The 20,849-nt window shown below is 35.2% G+C and overlaps 1 protein-coding gene across 3 annotated transcripts in view; it reads left to right on the top strand.

The window, feature by feature from the left end:
• syne2a (spectrin repeat containing, nuclear envelope 2a) overlaps positions 1-20,849 on the top strand; it is a 165,523-nt gene that overhangs the window by 27,990 nt on the left and 116,684 nt on the right. For all 3 annotated transcript variants that reach the window (XM_087297225.1, NM_001365331.1, NM_001365330.1), the window contains 18 exon segments: positions 819-915; positions 1,002-1,195; positions 2,239-2,409; positions 4,383-4,520; positions 4,681-4,782; positions 5,193-5,369; positions 5,460-5,618; positions 5,699-7,402; positions 7,505-7,639; positions 9,316-9,497; positions 11,361-11,427; positions 11,806-11,915; positions 15,108-15,249; positions 15,325-15,476; positions 15,976-16,129; positions 17,682-18,286; positions 19,258-19,401; positions 19,497-19,647. In XM_087297225.1, coding sequence (XP_087153351.1) covers positions 819-915; positions 1,002-1,195; positions 2,239-2,409; positions 4,383-4,520; positions 4,681-4,782; positions 5,193-5,369; positions 5,460-5,618; positions 5,699-7,402; positions 7,505-7,639; positions 9,316-9,497; positions 11,361-11,427; positions 11,806-11,915; positions 15,108-15,249; positions 15,325-15,476; positions 15,976-16,129; positions 17,682-18,286; positions 19,258-19,401; positions 19,497-19,647 — 4,584 coding nt within the window.

Below are 20,849 nucleotides of genomic sequence, written 5' to 3'. Positions count from 1 at the left end.
GTTGGATAATTGGTGCACAAAGCTTGTCAGGATCAAATAGATGCTTTGTAAAAAGCTTTTTAACACTTCCACACACATCCATGACATTAAACAGAATGTTATTGTATCGTTTAAAAAGAACAGAATTAAACAGAATGTACTGTTATTGGCTGCTCTGAATTGTATGGATCAGACTTCTGCTTGGGCGGTCTTGGACCATTGAAGTCTAGCTGCTTTTTCAAATCTTCTGCTTTCAATCAAGCAGAAGGCAGAAGACTGTTTTCATCAAACTTTGATTTTTTCAATGATCTTTTACATTATCCTTTGGGTTATTGACAAAGTTTGCTAATCCTTGATAATCTTTATTAATTAATAAAACTTAAATTTTAAAGCAAAAATAATACAAATACGTTAAATAAAGCTACACGTACAAAAAAAACTGAGATTAAAACATCTCTTTTAATCTTTAATCTACATGTCGGAGAGTTTGAGTAAGAATGAAGTTTACAAGAGAGTATAAAAACAACAAGGCTATAAAAGTGAGTAGATGAGTTTTCCTGGAGTTGTGGTGATATATTTGACAGCCATTTAACCACTTGCTAGCAAGCACTCATTTTCAAGACATGGAAAAGCTGTAAGTTTTTATTGTAGAATAAAACATAAAGATATATTGAGTTTGTGTTAACCACACACCCTATATCAACCAAAAACACATTTAAAAGTCCATTGACGGTAAAGGTTTTTATTTTTTATTTATTTTTTTACTTTTCTCTTTAACACTACACTGTTACTCTAATTCAATCTTTTAACTATTAAATAATGTATATATCTTCAACTAGGAAACTGTTGACAAGGAAGGCCTGGTGTGGAAGTTGAAGGAAGCTCTACATAAGCTGAAAGACACAACAATCAGTTATGCAAGCAAAGCAGCCCTGGGTAAGTTTGTATTAAATCCATTAATAAAAGTCATTGGCTTCTTCCTATTACTTCTATCTGATTTGCTCTTTCTGTTTCTTTTGCAGCGGACGACTTGCCTGTGGTAAACAGGCAGGTAAAGGAAGCTGATAGTGAAACAAGAGCCATCACTGATGCTGCAGAATCAGTCAAGTCTACTATGGAGCGTGTCCTGGGTGCATGGGAGTCCTACAAAGACTACCTGTATCGGTTACAGGTCTGGCTGGGGCAGGAGAGTCAAACACAGATGCAAGAGAAAGAGGTACAATACAGCATTTGATAACTGACATTATCAAATGCTGGTGTCTTGTTATTTTATTAGAAAATCTTATTTCATTAGTTATTATAATATCAGAATAGTGATCATCTTTTTTTAGTCTCTTCAGGATTTTGCAGGACATTTTTCAGATTCCTACTAAAAGGATTGCAGTGAAAATTTGCAAAAACATTTTTTTATTTTTGTGCCGTTAAAATGAAGTAAACACTGAGAAAACAAAAACAGAAACTAATGTCTACCCTGTAAGAGCCATTTAATATCATTTATTATTAGAGCTCAAATTCATCTACAATTTAAACATGTTGATATGTTTAATTGTGTACATTGTTGATTTCACCACTGCTCCTTTGTTTGTAATGGTTTGCTCTGCCCTTAATGGACTGTTTTAAGTTACATTACAAAATGGGAAAATGAAAAGAACGAAAGAAAGACGGAGAAGCACAGTTTTTTAACAAAGTGTATTGTTATAATGCTTGAAAATGTAGTAAACATTGTTAAATGGAAAGAAACGTTTTTATTGCCCGAGTGATTTTTTTATTTTTTTTAATTCTGATACCCCATAAACCTATAAAGCACATTTTATATTTGATAGACTACAACTAATTAAAATAAGCAACATTTTAAAAATGTCTTTCAATTTAAACAAATGTTACAATTTAAACAAAGTTATATTTATCACTCAGAGGATTGTTAACATAATTGACAATAACAGTGAACATACACATAATATTCCATGCCAGTCACTTAGAGGGCATCCACATAATATTCTCCACTGGTCACTTTGGGGGATGTCTGCATAATATCCCCCGAACTGTACAAAACAATTGCAGGGTCCTCAGAATTTTGTGATATTTTCTTGATTTTGTGATAAATTTTGTGATGACGAATTCATGAAGAGACTGCTTCGTCGTGTTTGTTGTGTTCAAGACGTACACTTTTCTAACTTCAGGTTATGGCTGATGTTTGTGTGTAGTTGCTTCATTTTTCATGGTTTGCTTGTGTTTTTTTCTTTTCTTTTGATAATGCAGCAGAAGCGTTTTTCCTCCAGCGAGAATGAGTGGAGTACACGTCAAGCCCAGCTGAACGAAGCAGGCAACTTTCTCATTGAGATGAGTGATACATCCACCAGCCATTCTCTATCTGATGAGCTCCGCAGGCTCAACATGCAGTGGGCTGACTTCATAAAAAGGACCAAGTTTGTGAGTTTGTAAAGATAAACCATTGTCTTGTAGTTTTCAGTAGGCTTCAAAATTAACACACTTAACATTTTAAGCCTGTTTGAATGATGATTTACATTAATTGTTAACTTTTTTTTTTATAACTCCACACTATAAATCATTTACTAAGCATTCGCAAATAGTTAATTCATCATTTGTTATGCATTATTTTTACTAGGGGTGCACAATATATTGTTTTTACCTCGATATCGATAGCAATGTGATCATTTGCAATAGTTACATCACGAGTATACACCATGTTGAGTCTGGATTATTTGTATCATTTTGCAAGTGTTTTAAAGGCCTGTGAGGATTTTAAAAACGTTCAGGCATAAGAAGTTGCACTGTTTATAACTTTGAAAAATAAATAAAGATTAATTTTATAGACTTGCTCATAAAACAAAATTTTTTTGTAGTTTTTTTTTATTTATGTTTTATGCACTCCCAATCAATCTACAATTATAAATTCTTTCCAGTTATTCACCCGAACTCATCTGGTGAAATTGTCTTCATATAACAATATATATTGCAGAATAAAAAAATATTGCAACGTTAGATTTTTCCAATATCGTGCAGCCCTAAACTCTACATTAATAAACATTAGTAAGCAGTTACAAAACTAGAGCTTCAAATGCTGTGCTCTTGAATTATAATTTCATGTCTAATGTGCTTAATGATTGCATTTTCATACTTTGCATTATTGCATTATTTACAAAACATTTGTGTTTAAAAGTAGTAGATGCTTTTTAAGATCATTCAGAATAAGTAAATATTTTACAACGGTCAAAATTTTCACAGTTGCTCAACAATTAGAAATTGTAGAATAAATAAAGTTTAAACCAAACAATTAATAAAATAGATTAGATTTGAGATTCAGTATTGTTCGAACTAGCTCTCTGCAACTCTCACATGGTTGCCCACTGACGCTAAGCAGGGGTGTGCCCCGTCAGTACCTGGATGGGAGACCACATGGGAAATGTTGGTTGCTGCCGGAAGTGGTGTTAGTGAGGCCAACAGGGGGAGCTCAACCTGTGGTCTGTTTGGGACCTAACGCCCCAGTATAGTGAAGGGGACTCTAAACTGCTCAGTAAGCCCTGTCTTTCGGATGAGATGTTAAACCAAGGTCCTGACTCTCTGTGTTAAAAATCCCAGGATGTCCTTCAAAAAAGAGTAGGGTTTAACTCCGGCATCCTGGCCAAATTTCCCCTTTGGCCTCCGATCAACTGGTGTGTGGTGTGCGGTCTGGCCCAGTAAGGCTGCTGTCGCGTCATCCAGGTGGATGCTGCACACTGGGGGTGGATGACGAGATTCCCCCCACTGTGTAAAGCGCTTTAAGTGTCTAGAAAAGCGCTATGTAAATGTAAGGTTGTCTATTTTTAACTTTACCTTTAAAAAAAAATCAACACGCATGTCAGTGTGTAGAATGAGTACAAAAGTATGTGTTTGTGTATGTGTTGCACGTTGCAAGTGGTATTCATTATTTTTCACAATTATTTATGGAGAAAAGGAATATGCAGAATATAGTTTCAAAGCTGTCAAGCAATATTTACAGCTGGTGAATCTGCTCAGTTTATTCATAAGCAGGTGTGGCGGAAAAGTTTATTTTGCTGTATGAACTTGTTCAACAGGATTGAATAAAGAGTTTTGTTTTTAAACTGCTGAGACCCAGCCTTCTCTTATCCTCTTTTAAGTTGCATACCTTTTGGTGGATAGTTCAAACTGTTTTTACCTTTCTTGCATTGACAAGTTGGTATACTTCAGCCTATTGTGTTTTCAAAACAAATGAGCATACCTATGGTTTTCCATTTCATCATTCGCACTTGCTGTTCATTAAAGTATCCGATTTTTTTTTTTGGCCTTTTGATCTGTCGTTTCACACCCATGTGACAAATGTTTTTTAAAAGTTGTTCTTTTTTTAATAATAAATTTTGTTGTTGTGAATGGCATGTTTTCAGGCAGTGACCCATCAGCCCATCTGTACAGTTCCAGGTGTTCAAACTGCTCAAGGCCTGATGCAGGAATCGGGCTGTGTACTTAGAGATACTCTCGAAGTGTCATCTGGACCCCTGCGCATTTATAGAAAGAAACTACAGGTATACTGAGCTCTCTGTTCAAGCTGCAAACTTTTACAGTTTGTATGGTGGTTCTAGATCTATTCTAGCTTTTGTTTTGGTTTCTTATTTGCTTGTCTTAGCCTTTACTTACAAACATTTTCTCTTTGTAAAAAAATGTGTTTTTCTTCCTTTTCCTCAGGGCATAATTAAAAAGATTTCAGAGCTTGATTTAAACTCAATATATCCATCTCCAGACTGCAAAGAGGAAACTCTTCACAAACTCAAGCAAGCACTGCTAGAGGTTAGGAAATAATCCATCAATGTTTCATTTATTAGTTGTGTACAATATGGGGTTGAAATTAAAAGTCATATATCAGTCATGTCTGTGAAAGAAATAAACAGTTTTTTTTTTTTTTTACTGAATCAAGTCTGTAGACTGATTCATTTGCATTTGTAGATATCAATTTAATTTATTAAGACTGTCAGTAAATTGTGTTCCTGTATTTTGTGTTAGTAGTAGGTACACTGACTCCAATGTTAAGGTGTGTTGTCAGTATTTCATTTTTATTTGGTTTCTCTCTATAGAAGTTCTATCCTGACACCCCCAATCTGGAACCCTTATCTTTTTCTTGGATGAACTACTTTTCTTAAATATTGTGTGATGCTAATGCGAGTAATTGATGACTAAATATGTGCTCTTTTTTTGGCCAGATGTATAACACTTTAAACCGAGTAGATCAGGTGTGTGAGGGGCTCCAGAGAGCGGCGTCTCTTCTTGAAGGCAGATTAGCTGAGCTTGAAAACTGGAGCACAGAGGCCCAAGAGGTCTGCCAGCACCTAAGCAGCAGGCAGCGTCGAGGCCACTTGGAGCCACATCTTAGGGCTAAAGTGAGTAGAAATTGGCTTTGATTGGCATAGTTAATTTGGATACTTAAAGCAGAGCTTTCAAACTGTCATCCCTGTTGATTCCTGTTGCAGGCTTTGATATCTAGAGGTCTACAGTTGGAAGGACAGGTGGTGACAGAGGGCGAGGACCTGCAAGTTCTCGTGACATCTTTGCAAAAGAACTTCACCCTGCCTTACCTCAGCATAACAGACCTTCAAGACCGACTGAAGCAGACAGTCTCTCTCTGCCAGGTGTGTTTCATTACAGAGCAGGTTCTGTGGAGGAAGTTGAAAGTTTTATAACATCTCGCATCTTTTTGTATGTCTGTCAGGAAGTTACTGAGATGCTCAGTTGTCATGGAGTAAAGCGTGAAGGACAGCCTGAAAGTGCACGGCCTGCTTCCAAGGTTTTTGTGCATACACTTTCTCAGCCTGAATTTCAAACTGGAAGCATTCAGCACTATCAGATGTTCTCTCGAAGCAGCAAACTTTCCTTAGACAGCCCAGTGGAATCTCAAAAACAAGACTTTCATTCCTTTCAGCTGCAGACACCATTTGAAGCCACTGGTGGTGCAAAGCACCAGGCCCTCAGTCAGTTTCATGATAAATCTCCCGAAGATCAAAGGAAAGCTAAATGCCAAATACAGCAAGCAGACCTCAAACAGCCTTTGTTGTCATCCGTTGTTGGCAGGAAGGTTCAAATGAAACCCCAGACTAAAGTTCATCTTATCTCTGTAGACTCGAGCCAAACCTCGTGCCCTGGATCCTCAGGACCTTTTCAGGTTATCTCTGTAGAGTCAAACCAATCCAGCAGCATTGAACCCTCAGTCCCTCTCCCAGTTGTTTCTGTAGATTCAAGCCATACAAGGGGCTTTAGACCATCAGAAGTTCAGGTTGTCTCTGTAAACACAAGCCAGACCATTAGCTTTGGACACTCAGACACTCTCCATAGTATCCCTATTGAGTCAAAACAAACCAGTGGCTTTGGAGCATCAAGCCCTCTCCAAGAAATTTCTGTACACTCAAGTCAAGCCAGTAGCTTTAGACAATCAGAACCTCACGTTTTCAGTGTAAACTCAAGTCAGATGAGTGGCTTTCCACCCTCAAACCGTCTTTGGGTTAGCTCTGTAGGATCAAACCAAACCACTGGCCTTCAATCCTCAGACCCTTTACAGGTTATGTCTGTTGAGTCAAGCCAATCTAGCAACATTGGATCCTCAGAACATCTTCATGTTACCTCTGTAGAATCACAACAATGCAGTGAGCCCTCGGACCCTCTCCAGGTGGTTTCTGTAGACTTAAGCCAAACAAGTGGCTTTAGACAATCAGAGGTACAGGTTGTTCATGTAAACACAAGCCCGACCATTGGCTTTGGACTCTCAGATCCACTTCAGATTATACCTGTAGAGTCAAACCAAATGGGTGGCTTTGGACCAATGGACCTTCAAGTTGTATCTACAGACTCAAGACAATCTACTGAGCCATCAGTTTCATCCAGCACTATGTCCAGCACAAGCACTTTGATTAAATCAGATACCATGACTCCACTAAGAATGCCAATTGAACAGCACCTAGCTTCACCACCAACACGCCAAGTTCAAACCTCATTAGCACCCTCGAAGCAAAGACAAACTGTTCTAGTCAAAAGTTGCAGCTTTACCCAGCCCCATGATGAGCAATCGCAAACCCAGTCTGCTTCCTGCCAAAGCACTTTAGGTGAAGCGGTCACAGTGACTCGGCTAAGAACCCCAATTAAACACTTCTTTGATTCACCACCAAAATTGCAATCTCAGACCTCAGTGACAACTTTACACCCAAAACAAAGGGTTCTAGCAAGAAGTCACAGCTTTCCACAACAAGTACAGGCTTCAGGCGTTCCTCATATCCCAGTTCAGAATGAGGTGTTTGCCAGAGCTCAGGCTTTAGCCAGGAGCAGACTGGAGAAAGCCAAAAATCACCTGGATGAACACATACAGGATGTGATTACTGTGATCCGTACCAGAGACAAATCTAAAAAACAAGGCAAGAAAAGACAGGTGAGACAAACTTGTAAAATAATGGTTTCTAAAAATATTAAATAGTCAGCCAAAACACATACTGTAAATTATTAACAACTTTTTGCTATTTTCGTCCTATAGGCAATATCACGTTTTTTGAGGCCTACAGTATTGGAGACATTTCTAGAAGCCCTAAAGGGTATGGGGGATTTCTGCTCTGATGCCCAGCTCAGAGACATGGACCTCCTCTCTCAGTCAGTCAGGACACAGTGGGAGGTAAGAAAAAATCAGGGTTACTCCTTACTGAGATTACACTAATACGTTTTAAGTTTTTTTTAAGCGGCATAGAACAAAAACGGTCCACATCCACACTGGTAGTTCACCTAGCTTTTCTGAAAAGATTTTCGTCCACACTATACCACTGAAAACGCGGTATGAATCTCATCTGTCATACCTACCCAGATCAGAGCAGTGCATGTTGGACAGGTAATCAAGAATATACCGCTGGATGTATAGTTGTTAAACGTGATGTTTAATTAATCTTGTCTTTATCTAACGTTTTTTTGGTCTTTTGAATCTATTACTTGTTATCAGGTAATGTGTTTTGGCTAAGCGCAAAGATAAGTTATTAAATGAATTTATGTAACCACGTACACTGCTTCTAGACATTTGGACTGATATTTGGTTTGCTTTTCCTATATTGTATAAACTTAGTGTACATTATACTTTTAATAGTGGCCATTACTAATTATTAAAAGTGATATTCAGCAAAAGAGTCAGGGTATCGTATATTCAATGAAAATGAAAGGAGGCAGTTATGTTATAGGCTCTGTTTTGCTCTAAATATGCATACAGTGGAAATGATGGTCATATAAATATGTAGCTACACGGAGCCTCAACATTTTTGGTGTCTGTTAAGTTGCTAATATCAAAATAAAAATAGGCAGTTCCTCATATCATGTTTTTATTTTTTTGTTAAGTAACCAGGGTGATGTGAATGATGTTAAAAAAGTACACTATTTGCTTTGAAGATTTACCTGAGGTGTCCTCGGGAGTTTGTTTTCCATATCAAACTTGTGAAGTCTGAACATACAAGGAAAGAATACAAGACTGAACTTTATTAATATTGAGAAAAAAACCCAATCAGCCTCCGTTTTCAGATGTCTCCGTTTTCCCCCCCTTCACACACTGATACTTAGCAACAGTTTTTAAAAACGTAAACAGCCTCTTCAACATTTCCAAAACGCTTTGTTTTTGAGGCTCAAAAAAGTAGTGTGGGCAGAAGGCCTAACCGTAGCAAAAGTTATGCGTTTTAAAACTAAAACTTATTAGTTTAAACGAGGCCTTATTTTGTATGCAGCGAGGGACAGACACGAGCACAGTCCTTTCGTTTTGATTGGTTTATTTTAATTAAACTGCTATTTCTATGAACCAAATTTACTGCTTTTTTAATCAGTTTAATCATTTGTGTACAACGAATATACCTGTGCAGTCCTCTGCATGTGAGAATTAATGCAGTATGTTGAAATTAGTCTTTCTTACCTGAAGGATTATCTATCAGTTAATGATGTGTATAGAAGTTTGTTCCTATATTTCTTTTCTCTCTATTTTTGTTCATGTTATAATCCTTATGTCATTGCTTAAAACATGGATCATGAATTGACTGCATGCATCTCTGGACAGGTTGATATAGACAGTTTTAATTTCTGCTTGTGCATTGCTCTTTAATCGCATCCAAGTTATCATGCCTCTTTACTTGTAATGGGATTTTCATCACTCTTTATAAATGCCCATTACAGGACATTACATTCACCATAAAACAAGACTTCTTGTATTGACAGGAAACCTGACCTGAGTGCTGCCAACTAATTATATGGATAAAATACATGTCATTATCTTCAACAATTTTGCAGTTATTTGATTTAATGATGGGTTTTGGGTTTAAACCACAGGTATGTGCTACAGCAGCTGATTGTTCAGTTCATCTGGAAGCCTTGAGAAGAATTAAGGAGAGTCTGGAGTCTGCAGAAAGTGTTCTTCTCAGCACCACTCATCAGAGAACAGACACACAGAGGGTGGAGGACGTTCAGCACCTCACAGTCTCTTCAAGTGACTTGGCACCATGTCAGAAAAGGCAAGAATTTTAGAGCAATTTTAGAAATATACCTGTCTATCACATAACAAATGCTGCTTCCGAAATCGCATACTTTCGTACTATATAGTATGTCCGAATAGGAGTGAAGCAACGCAACTAAGAAAGGTAGGTCACATGATAATGACTAATGGCGAATGTAATATGTCCAAGTTCAATTCATACTACTCGCATTCATACTATATAGAATTCACAGTTATGTAGTAAATTCAAATTCAAATGCAGTACCTACTCGAATAGCATGCAATTTCGGAAGCAGCCAAAGAGAATTTTGCCAGTTGTACAATTGTGTGTTTTTGATCCCAAAATAAACTTGAAAGACGTTCACACACACACACACACACACACACACACACACACACACACACACACACACACACACACACACACACATATATATATATATATATATATATATATATATATATATATATATATATATATATATATATATATATAAAGTGTGCATATATATAGTATATATATATATTATTTTTTAATTTTTGTACAAAACTGACAGAAGTATAATGTCATAAATGGGTTTACTCATTAAATGAAATTACTCATTGCACTCTATTGCTAAACTGTTATTTTTTTATTAATTTCTTTTTTAAAAATGTTTCATTTATTATTAATAAATATATTTATTGCAATTAAATATTTTTAGTTTGCTGTAATGTTTTTTTATCTTATTTGAAGCAAAGTTTAAAACTTTGTTGTACATGTATATGTTTTCCTTATTAACATTATAATGTTTATATCTGAATATTTCCATGTTTCTCATAGAACGTTAATCAAAATCCCCCACACAGACTGCTGTGCAACTGTGCAAAGGGAAATTAATACTCTATTTTATTTTATTTTGAGTAAGAATTTAATAAATTGATTGGAAGTGATGGTAAAATGTGTTGTTATATGTAAACAATGTATAAAGATATATAAACAACTTTAATAAAGATATAAACAACTTTTTTGGTCACACTTTACAATAAGGTTCATTAGTTAATGTATTTACTGACATGAACTACTTATAAACAATACTTGTACAGCATTTATTATTTATAATTCAACATTTACTAATGATTTATTAACATCCAAATTCATACTTGTTAACATTAGTGCACCGTAAGTTACATTAACTAACAATGAACAACAGTATTTTCATTAACCAACTGACATGAACAAATACTCTAGTAAATGTATTGTTCATTTTTTTATTGTTCACCTATTTCTTATATTATTCTTATACTTAAACATAAAGTATAGTGTAAAAGCATGTTTATTACTAAAAACCAGAACACCCAAACAAAATTATATTTTAATTGAACGCATCACATATAAGGTAAACATACAGTATCGTCTCATCTAGTATTGTGAAGAGGCAAAGCTGAAAATCTATGTTTAGAGCATCACACATCAGTCAAAGGCTGCAGGCGCACTTACTACTGGCGCTTCGACAGCAAGCACGGCAGCAGAGGGAACATATTGAAGTGGTGACATCTGTTTATAAAATTCATTGAAATATAAACACATTTATATTTTTAATAATTTGTTTGCAATATCCTTGAATAAGGCTAGTTTTAACTGTAAACTTATCGACCCTTAACTAATAAACAAGTTGTGTTTTTTTTTTTATCTAACTTTCTTTACATGTTTGTTTATCTTATTTTATACAGAATACTTAGTCATATTATATGTATACAAAGTTTAGTTGTTTAGTTTGTGTACATTGTTTGTAGTATGTTTAGTATGTGGTACATTATAATTAGCTTTACATATAAGCCACTAGCATGTCTTCATTCACATACAGTACTTTAATAAGCGTGTACGTGTGTGTGTTCTCAGCAGGGAGGACAGTGTCCCGCTGAGAGAGACTGTGCTGCTTGAGGACCTCAGCCTCGTCCACTCCCAGGTACACGTGCTCATGTCCAACACTCTGTACACTACATTACGTGCATCAGGCTTTATTGCTTTATTAGCTCTTTAGAATTTTTTTCCTCTGATATCACATCAGCATGACCATTACTTTAACAAAAGAACATCCATAAGTTTTTGTATCAGCCCGGTCCTAACGTCACGTTATTTTGGCATTGTTGTGACCAAACACAGAGATAAAGCCTGTGAGCTCCTTCTCAGTTCTGATTGGATGTTTCTGACCTTCTTAAGCACATGGACGGCTCAGAGGAGTTAATCTGCTGAGATTGATTAGGGCTGTTCGCTGACAGTGTTCGCTTGTTTTGGGGTTGTTTGAGCCTGTTTGTAATGACACTGTGGTCCTTCTCTCTGATAGGCTGTTGTCCAGACCAACATCGTGGAGATCAAACAGATAGCAGAGAGGACCATCATCCACCCCTGTTTAGCACAGGAAGAGAAGGCCACAGTGGAGAAAGCTCAGAGCAGGTAAACAACTCCGGATGCAAAACACTGCTTTTAAATATTGTTTATATTTCTGTCAGTGCTATCTAAGAAAACTGATAATACAGAGAGTAAGAGCATTTTTTAAAAATTCACATACAAAACTCATAGTATGTGCTGCTGACTTTTTTAGGTTATTTGTAATTATTAGATTTAAAATATGAACATTTGTAAAATGCAAAGCACAACATGAATAATAATCAAATTAATAATATTTGTTTAAAAACCTTGTGCATGGCTATTGACATTTTGGTCTTTTTTTGTTTTAGTTTTTATAATATTTAGTTTTTGCTGAGCAAACACCATACATTTTGGCTAAAATGTGCAATTTAATCTTTTCTTTTTTTAAATCTATTTTACACTAAGTACAGTACAAAAAGTTCCTCGGGACATTCAGGACAAACCCATCCAAGTGCTGTTTAAGCAGTTTGTCATAGTTTCATTGTTATCACAATTACACTTTGTTGGCAAGGCTTCAAAATTGCAGCTATTTTTGAAACATTCAAAATTTAAAATAATAATTTTTAAAAGTAATTTTAAAAATACCTTTTTCTGGTTTAGCATGTGAAAGAAATCCCAACACGCCAATCCTCCTTGCCCCAACTGCAGACTCAATTAAATAGTTATGGCAGTAGCTGACAATGGAAAGGATTAAAATATAAGCAATACAAAAAAAAATTATTAGATAAAATCTATTCAATAGATTTTATTTAACAATATTAATTAAGAAAAAAATCAGCAAGAACATATATGTGTTGTATTAAAAATATGTATATTAAATAATGGATATCATATTTTCAACACAGTTTATTAGAAAGGAATGTTTTTTCCAACAAAAAATTATATGCATCTTATACAGTGCATCCTGAAAATATTCATAGCACTTCACTTTTTCCACATTGTTTATGTTACAGCCTCATTCAAAAATTGATTAAATTCATTTATTTTCTCAAAATTATACACACAAAACCCCATAATGACAATGTGACAAAAGAGTTTTTGAAATTGTTGCAAATTTATTAAAAATAAAAAAGCTGAAAAATCACATGTATTCACAGCCTTTGCTCAATACTTTATGGATGTACCTTTTGCAGCAATTACAGCCTCAAGTTTATGAATATGATGCCACAAACTTGGCACACCTGTCTTTGGGAATTTTTGCCCATTCCTCTTTGCAGAATCTCTCAAGCTCTATCAGGTTGGATGGGAAGCGACGGTGTATAGCCGATTTCAGATCTTTCCAGAGATGTTCAATAGGATTGAATTCTCTATCTTGACTAGTGTTCCAGTTCCTGCTGCTGAAAAACATCCCCACAGCATGATTCTGCCACCACCATGCTTCACTGTAGGGATGGTATTAGCCTGGTGATGAGCGGTGCCTGGTTTTCTTCAACTGTAACGCCCAGCATTCAATCCAAAGAGTTTAATTTTAGTCTTATCAGATTAGAGAATTCTGTTTCTTATGGTCTGAGAGTCTTTCAGATGCCTTTTGGCAAATTCCAGGCGGGGAGTGGCTTCTCTCTGGCCACTCTACCTTACAGGCCTGATTGGTGGATTGCTGCACAGATAGTTGTCCTTCTGTAAGGTTCTTCTCTCTCTACAGAAGAACACTGGAGCTTAGACAGAGTGACCATAAGGGTATTAATCACCTCCATGACTAAGGCCTGGTTCCAAGCATCTTCCACTTATGGGTGATAAAGGTCACAATGTGCTTATAAGAAATGTCAGAGCAGTAGAAATGTTTCTGTAACCTTCTCCAGCCTTGTGCCTCGAGACAATCCTGTCTCAGAGGTGTACAGACAATTATTTTGTCTTCATGCTTGGTTTATGCTTTGACATCCACTGTCAACCCTGGGACCTTATATAGACAGATGTATGCCTTTTCAAATCATGTCTAATCAACTGAATTTATCAGGTGAACTCCAATTAAGCTGCTGAAACATCTCAAGAATGATCAGTGGAAACAGAATGTACCTGAGCTCAATTTGGAGCTTCATGGCAAAGGATGTGAATACTTATGTTCATGAGATTTTTCAGGTTTGTTATTTCTAATAAATTTGTATCAATTTAAAAAGATCTTTAATTACATTGTCATTATGGGGCATTGTGTTTAGAATTTTGAGGAAATAATCCAATTTAATCCATTTTGGAATGAGGCTGTGACATAAAAAATTATGGAAAAAAGTGAAGCGATATGAATACTTTCCAGATACATTGTATGCAAAAGTGACTATTTTTAACAAAAAAATAATAAATAAATAAAAAATCTAAGGTTTAAAAGAACACAGCTTTTCATAAAAAGCAATCGTAACCATAATCCCAGGCATAAGTCCAGTGAAGTCATAATTTATTTTTATAACAGGTTTAAAAACAAAAGCATTGCACCAAAGAGCTTTATAAAAAAACACAATTCATAAAATCAATAAAAGCATGGATCATATAAGAAAAAAAGGGATAAAAAAAAAAATACCCAATAGAAAAACTGATCTTAATCAAAAGCCAGTGAAAACAAATAAGATTTGAGAGCAGTTTTCAAAACTGGCCAGTAAAGGAGCAAATCTCAGTTACAATAAATTATTCCGAAGTAGGAGAGCTGCAGAATATTTCGAAATATTTTTGTGCAGCATATCAGCATGGATGATATATGTAAGATAATGACACCAAAAGACTGGAGTAATTATGCTGATAATTCAGCTTTGCCATGATAGCAATACATGACTAACATTTTTATTATAAAGTTATACATTATCAATACATATTCATTCATTTTAAAGCAATCAGCATGCTCCTTTTTTATACATACAGACTTTATACATTTTATATGCTATGGTTGGTCTTGAGGGCCAGCATGGTGGCAGAGTGGGTAGCACAATCGCCACACAACAAAAAAGTCACTGGGTTGAGCATCGACTGGGTCAGTTGGCATTTCTGTGTGGTATTTTCTCCCTGTGTTCTTGTGCGTTTCGTCTGGGTCCAAAAACATGTGGTATAAGCTGATGCTAAATTGTCCATAGTGTATGTGTGTGGATGAGTGTATGGATGTGTCCCAGTGATGGGTTGCATCTGGAAGGGCATCCGGTGCGTAAAACATATGCTGGATAAGTTGGTGGTTCAAAAGGGACTAAGCCGAAAAGAAAAGAAATTAATGAATGGTTAATCTTGAACCACTTTTTTCAGATACAGAGATGCTCAATCAGTCCTCCATCAGCAGCTGCTTCACAATAGTCAGCAGTTGGAATCTGATTTTCCCATCTGCCCCGGCAGCAGCATCACCAGTATCTCTTCCGACTCATTGAGAAGTGAACTCCAGCATCTACTGGTTAGTCCCACACACCACTTTCAGACACCTAGGGTGCATATTGTATACAAATGGGAATGCTGTGTCCTCATTCAGGCTCTTAAGGATCAGACAGAGGCTCTGTGGCGTGACTTTGAGATTCAGTTTTCCCAGAGTTCTCAGCACATGGAGGATGGCTGTAACATGGAGCAGGAGAGACATCAGCTCATTCAACAGTGGAGGGAACAACAGATATGTGTTCAGGCCAGGTAAGATACAAGTGATGCTTTTAAAACTGCAGCTGTGGTCAAAAATTAAGAGAGCACTTGAATATTTAATGCATTTGTTTAGTTATTGGTTTAAGTAAAATGTTAATATTGTATAAACATTTTTTATGAAGGTCTGATAATGTTTAGAGCATTTCTTTCTTCAGAATATGACAGCTTGTCAGTGTAACAATTTGTTGTGATTTGAAATTCAGGGTTATTCAACCAGATATTGCTTTTTTAAAGGTCTCGTGAAATTAAAATAAAGTTTGTTATTTTTTAAGCTATCTATAAGTTAGTGTGCTCAAAAACAATGACAACATTCTTGTTTAGAAGATATAAACTGTCCAAATCTGTCTTTTAATATGTTTTGTAAACATTAGCTTCCTGCTTGGGAGCTTGCTAGTTCTTATAAAAAGCTGTTGTTAGTAGTAGTTAGTAACAATTAATAAAAAAACAATGTGAAAAAATGCTAATAATGTTTATTTTTTATATTGCTCAGGGTGAAATCCATTGAAACTACAATAGAGCTGCTGGAGTCAGTTGACATTCAGATCGCACTGATTTCTGATCAGCTCAAACAGATCAGTCAGAAGCCTCTGAATGTTAGAAACTTTGCTGTTGTTGATGCCAGAAATTTACATGAAGAGCTAAAGGTAGGCAATCATACAAATTCATCTTTATACATATAGATATTAAATGTTAGTCTAAGATGGTGAACACTTTTTGATTTTTTATTTGGGACCAAAAAATATTTTTTGTGTACATACCTTAAAGACATAAAACATCTTTTTTCATGGGTCTGTGTGCAGCATTCAAATTGATTCAAAGCAACTCTACAAAAAGAATAATCATATCAGGGTTTATTTGGACCAAATTACTCTTTGGATGAGTGAACGCAGATTTGAAAGTTTGATATGATTGTCTTTGTCAAAGTTTTATTAAGTTCTTTTGTTGTTGTTGTTGTTGTTGTTTAGAATTAAGATTGCATGTGTGTTTGAATTGAGATCACAATTTTACAATATACAGTGCTCGGCATAACTGAGTACAGCCATTTTGAAAATAACTATTTTTTTCCATTTCTCAGTAAAAATAAGCAATGTATTTTGGTGCATTTAAACAAAACAGATTTATTAAACAGATATATTTATTAAAATAATATTTTTGTCACCAAACATATTTAGAAATTGAAAGATAAAACTTTTAAATTCAAGCAGAGTATTGCAACTAAAATAAAAATACAACCTACAAAATTTCAACAGATTTGTAAATGTCGCTTTATATTTGTAAAATTCTCTTGATTTTTTCCTCCTTTTTAAATTTGTATTTAATATTTTTCTATAACATATACATTTTGGTGTACTAGTTTTTAGACCGTTATTTTAAGTTATTTTGTTAGATTACCTTCAGATTTGGCTTCAGTACTGACTAATCGAATGTATATGCACAAATATAATATTGTATTGCTTCCTATTAAAAATATGAATTTAAAAGATATATGTGTGAGGGATGTACTCATATATGCTGAGCACTGTAGCTTTAATTTACATAATTGTAACTGTAAAAAGTGTTAAAATGCACAATTTTTTAGGGATTATTCCCCCCAAAATCAAAATTAGCAATTAATTTACTCTACTTACTTAGAACATTAAAGATTTTTTTTTGTGATTTGTAAAATGCAAGTTACCAGCTTCTGGCACTTTTAGAGTAAAAAACTAACTTAAAACAAACATATCTCTATTTGCAACCTTATTTATAAAAGGAACCAAAACAGTATGTTGTATATAGTAGTATGAAAATAGTGTTATCATTATGAGAATAATTCCATACAAGCAACCATTATTTTAAAAATAATTCCAAATAAACTGAATGTAATATTTTAATGCAACTTAACTAAGAAGAGAAACTGAAAGTACAAAATGTATTGTGAGCAAACTTGGCATCATAAAATTTTTGGGAGTGCTATCTCTACAGCTAACTCACCTTTTACTTTTTTCTTCTACTTGTTGAACGCGAAAGAAGATATTTTGAAGAAAGATAGAAACCTGTAACCATTGACTACCATAGTATTTGTTTTGTTGGGTAAACTATGCCTCTAAGATACGTTTGCTCCCTCATTCAAATTTAGCTGTAATGTATTTTGCATGAACTGATGTACTTTGCATTTTTGAACGTACTTACAACCTGACATCTTTGTTCTTTATATAGTGTGTGGATGAAAGCATCAAGAAAGAGCTGTTTCTTCTTAACGAGAGAGAAAGTTCAGTAGGGGATGGCACTGATCTGAGTCGCATTGAGCTTCAAACTCATCTTCCTCTTCAACAAACTCTTCGCAACTGCACAAAATGCCTGGAGCAGCAAAGACATTGTGTGCAAAAGTCTGAGTCGGCTCTTGTGGCCCTCGAGAAGCTTCTTTCTCATCTCCGGCAGCTGAACGATGAATTAAATGCTCACAGGACGTCAGACCAAAGCTACAGTTCAGTGTCCATCCAGAAAAGCCTTGAACAGGTCAGGGAGGATTCGCTTCAGCTGGACACAATGCTGGATGATGCTGGTCTAAGGATCACGCTGGATGATAAAGCAGGCAGCTGTGTTGAGATGATGTCAGCGCTGGAGGAGGGGTTCCAGGTCAGACTGGTTGAAGGACAGAGAGCGTCTGATGGAGGGCGGAAGGGAAGAGAGAAGCAGGAGAAGAAGGAGGAGAGAGCGTTTGGGAGGAAGAGGATGGGTCTGTTGGTCACATTGAGGGAGGTGCTGGCAGCACTGGAGAGACATGGGCTGAAGGAGCCCACACTTCCTGCTCTACAGCACAGGTGAGGAGACTCAAAAACAAGAGATAGTTAACTTAATTAACTTTATGTATTTATTTATTTTATTTTAAAATTTAATTTAATTTCATTTCATTTTCATTTTCTCTTCGTTTTAGTCCCTTTATAAATCTGGGGTCGCAACAGCGGAATGAACTGCCAACTTATCCAGCACATGGTATATACAGTGGAAGCCCTTCCAGCTGCAACCCATCACTGGGAAACACTCATATACACTCATTCACACACATACACTACGGACAATTTTAGCTTCGGACTACGGATAATGCGGCTGGAAGGGCATCCTATACATAAAACATATGCTGGATAAGTTGGTGGTTCATTCCGCTGTGGTGACCCCAGATTAATAAAGGGACTAAGCCAAAAATAAAATGAATAAATGAATAAAATGTAATTAAATTACATTTTTTATTAATTTAGAAACATAAATTAAAACCACAATTGCAATATAAAATATAGTGCAGTACAATAAAGCCAGGTTTCTTAGTTTTTTTGCACATTTTTATTTACCTTCTGTGTCATTTTATTTAATTGAAATGATAGTATTAAAAGAAGTTTGGTGTGTTATAAACATACACAGAATGAAATGGGGTATAAAAAAACCTAAATATAAAAATTGGCTTTCTTGTAATAATTCCCACCTTTTGATTAGTTTCAGATTCATTTTGGCTTTCGCTGAATAATAAGTAAAATAATACGTTTTTATTTATAATGCACTTTTCTAAATCACAAAGCACTGCAACAATAGCAAAAGAAGACAACCAAAGAAATTCTGAATTGTAAAATAATCACAACACAATGCAATAGAATACCAATCAAGATTGCAGGTAAGAAAAAAGAAGATGAGGTTAACAACTTCTTGAAACTTGCTCTCCCTCTTTGTTTTTGATCTACTAAGTGGCTGCTCAAGAGTAAGAGAAATGTCTGAATCTCACCAGCATCTTTCTCTGTCTCAGATTGCGCTTCCTGACAGACATGGAGAGTAAACTGCATGCACTCCGCTCAGAGATTGATGATCTGCGAGATGCGAACACATCAGACACAAACCTCAGCGAGTTGCAGACGCAGTGGGAAACTGCACATAGATCAGTCACTGAAAGGTGAACCAGAAACACAAGGTTAAAAAAAAAGAAATCTTTTTGTAATGCTGTAATCAGACAGTACAGTATGTGTTTGTTTCTTGCTATTGTTTCAGTCGTGAGCAGTGTGCTTCTCTGACCGAACTGCTGAAGAAGTTTCAGAGCTGTCGAAATAATTTGGGTGGCACTTTACAGAGAGCAGAGCAGACCATCGGCGATCAGGCCTCATACATGGGCAAAGACAACCTTCAGCTACTCATCAGCAAGGTACAAAAAAATCATGAGTGAATTGGACTCCAGATGGCAGTATTAGCTGCATCATTTCAGATAAAGCAGATTTGTACTGTTTGCATGTAGTATATTGATGTAGATTTGACTTGGGTCTTTTAGTTGAATGTGTTTGTGTGAGTATAAATAAAATGTTAGATTGTGGATAAAATGTTTTAAACTGTTTTTTTTTTAAAATATATCTAAATAAAGTTGTTTCACTGCACAAAAATTTCCTTAGTTAGAGTTTTTGTCCTGTTTCTAGCCTAAATATCCCAAATTTTGGCATATTATTTCTGAAAACAGACTTTTGCAGGGTGTCTGCCGTAGTCTTAAAAACTCTTAAAATATCTTAAATTTCAAAAACAAAATTTTAGGCCTTAATCTTATAGAAATTTTGTGTTTTAGTTCTTAAATCATTTTAAACAGTTCTTCATTTTAAAAGTTGTCGTAGTAAGGTTACCCATTTGGGCCGACACCCATCCAATCACCAACAGTCTATAATATATTTATATGTAAATGTAAGTTTTTTTTATTGCAAAGAGATGTTTGTTTCACAACAGCTGTTTTTACAGACATTTTACAGATACAAATATGCTTAATTAAATTCCCTAATCCGGAAAAGTAAACTAAAAACAAATTACACAATTTCTCATGATAATAACAGCAATATATCCTTTTACATAACTTTCTATTTACACAAAAACTATTTACTAAAGAAAGTGTGAGTGGATGTAATATTTATAAATAGGCATGAATCTTGAGGTTTTGTAACAGAAACACATTAGGTTAATTAGGAGTTATGCTCAATTCATTTGGACTAAATGCAAACATATATATTTTTGATTATTCATGTAGTTTTCTTCATATTAAAGATACTTTTAACAAAGTTAAACATGTCATTAAAAAAAGAAACATTATTTTGAAAAATAAGTCTGTACAACTAGAGTTTTTGTTTTTTGACACATGAAAATATGTGGTTAAGAAATAACTTTGTTTGTTTTTTTTTCAATTCCATTGGTCCTACAATTTCATTACAAATTTTTTTAGTGTTTAGCCCTATATACAGTTGAAGTCAAAATTATTAACCCCCCTGAATTATTAGCCAGCCCATCAAGTTAAATTTGACTTTATGAAACCTGCAGAAACCTGTTTTTGCTTTTCTAGCAAATGCTTGCTTCTAGTCCAAATATCCAAAATGT

Source organism: Danio rerio, chromosome 20 (assembly GCF_052040795.2).
Source record: "Danio rerio strain M-AB ecotype USA chromosome 20, GRCz13ab, whole genome shotgun sequence".
Lineage (NCBI taxonomy): Eukaryota > Metazoa > Chordata > Actinopteri > Cypriniformes > Danionidae > Danio > Danio rerio.
Note: the sequence above shows the minus strand (reverse complement) of the source record. Positions and strands in the feature narration are given on the sequence as shown.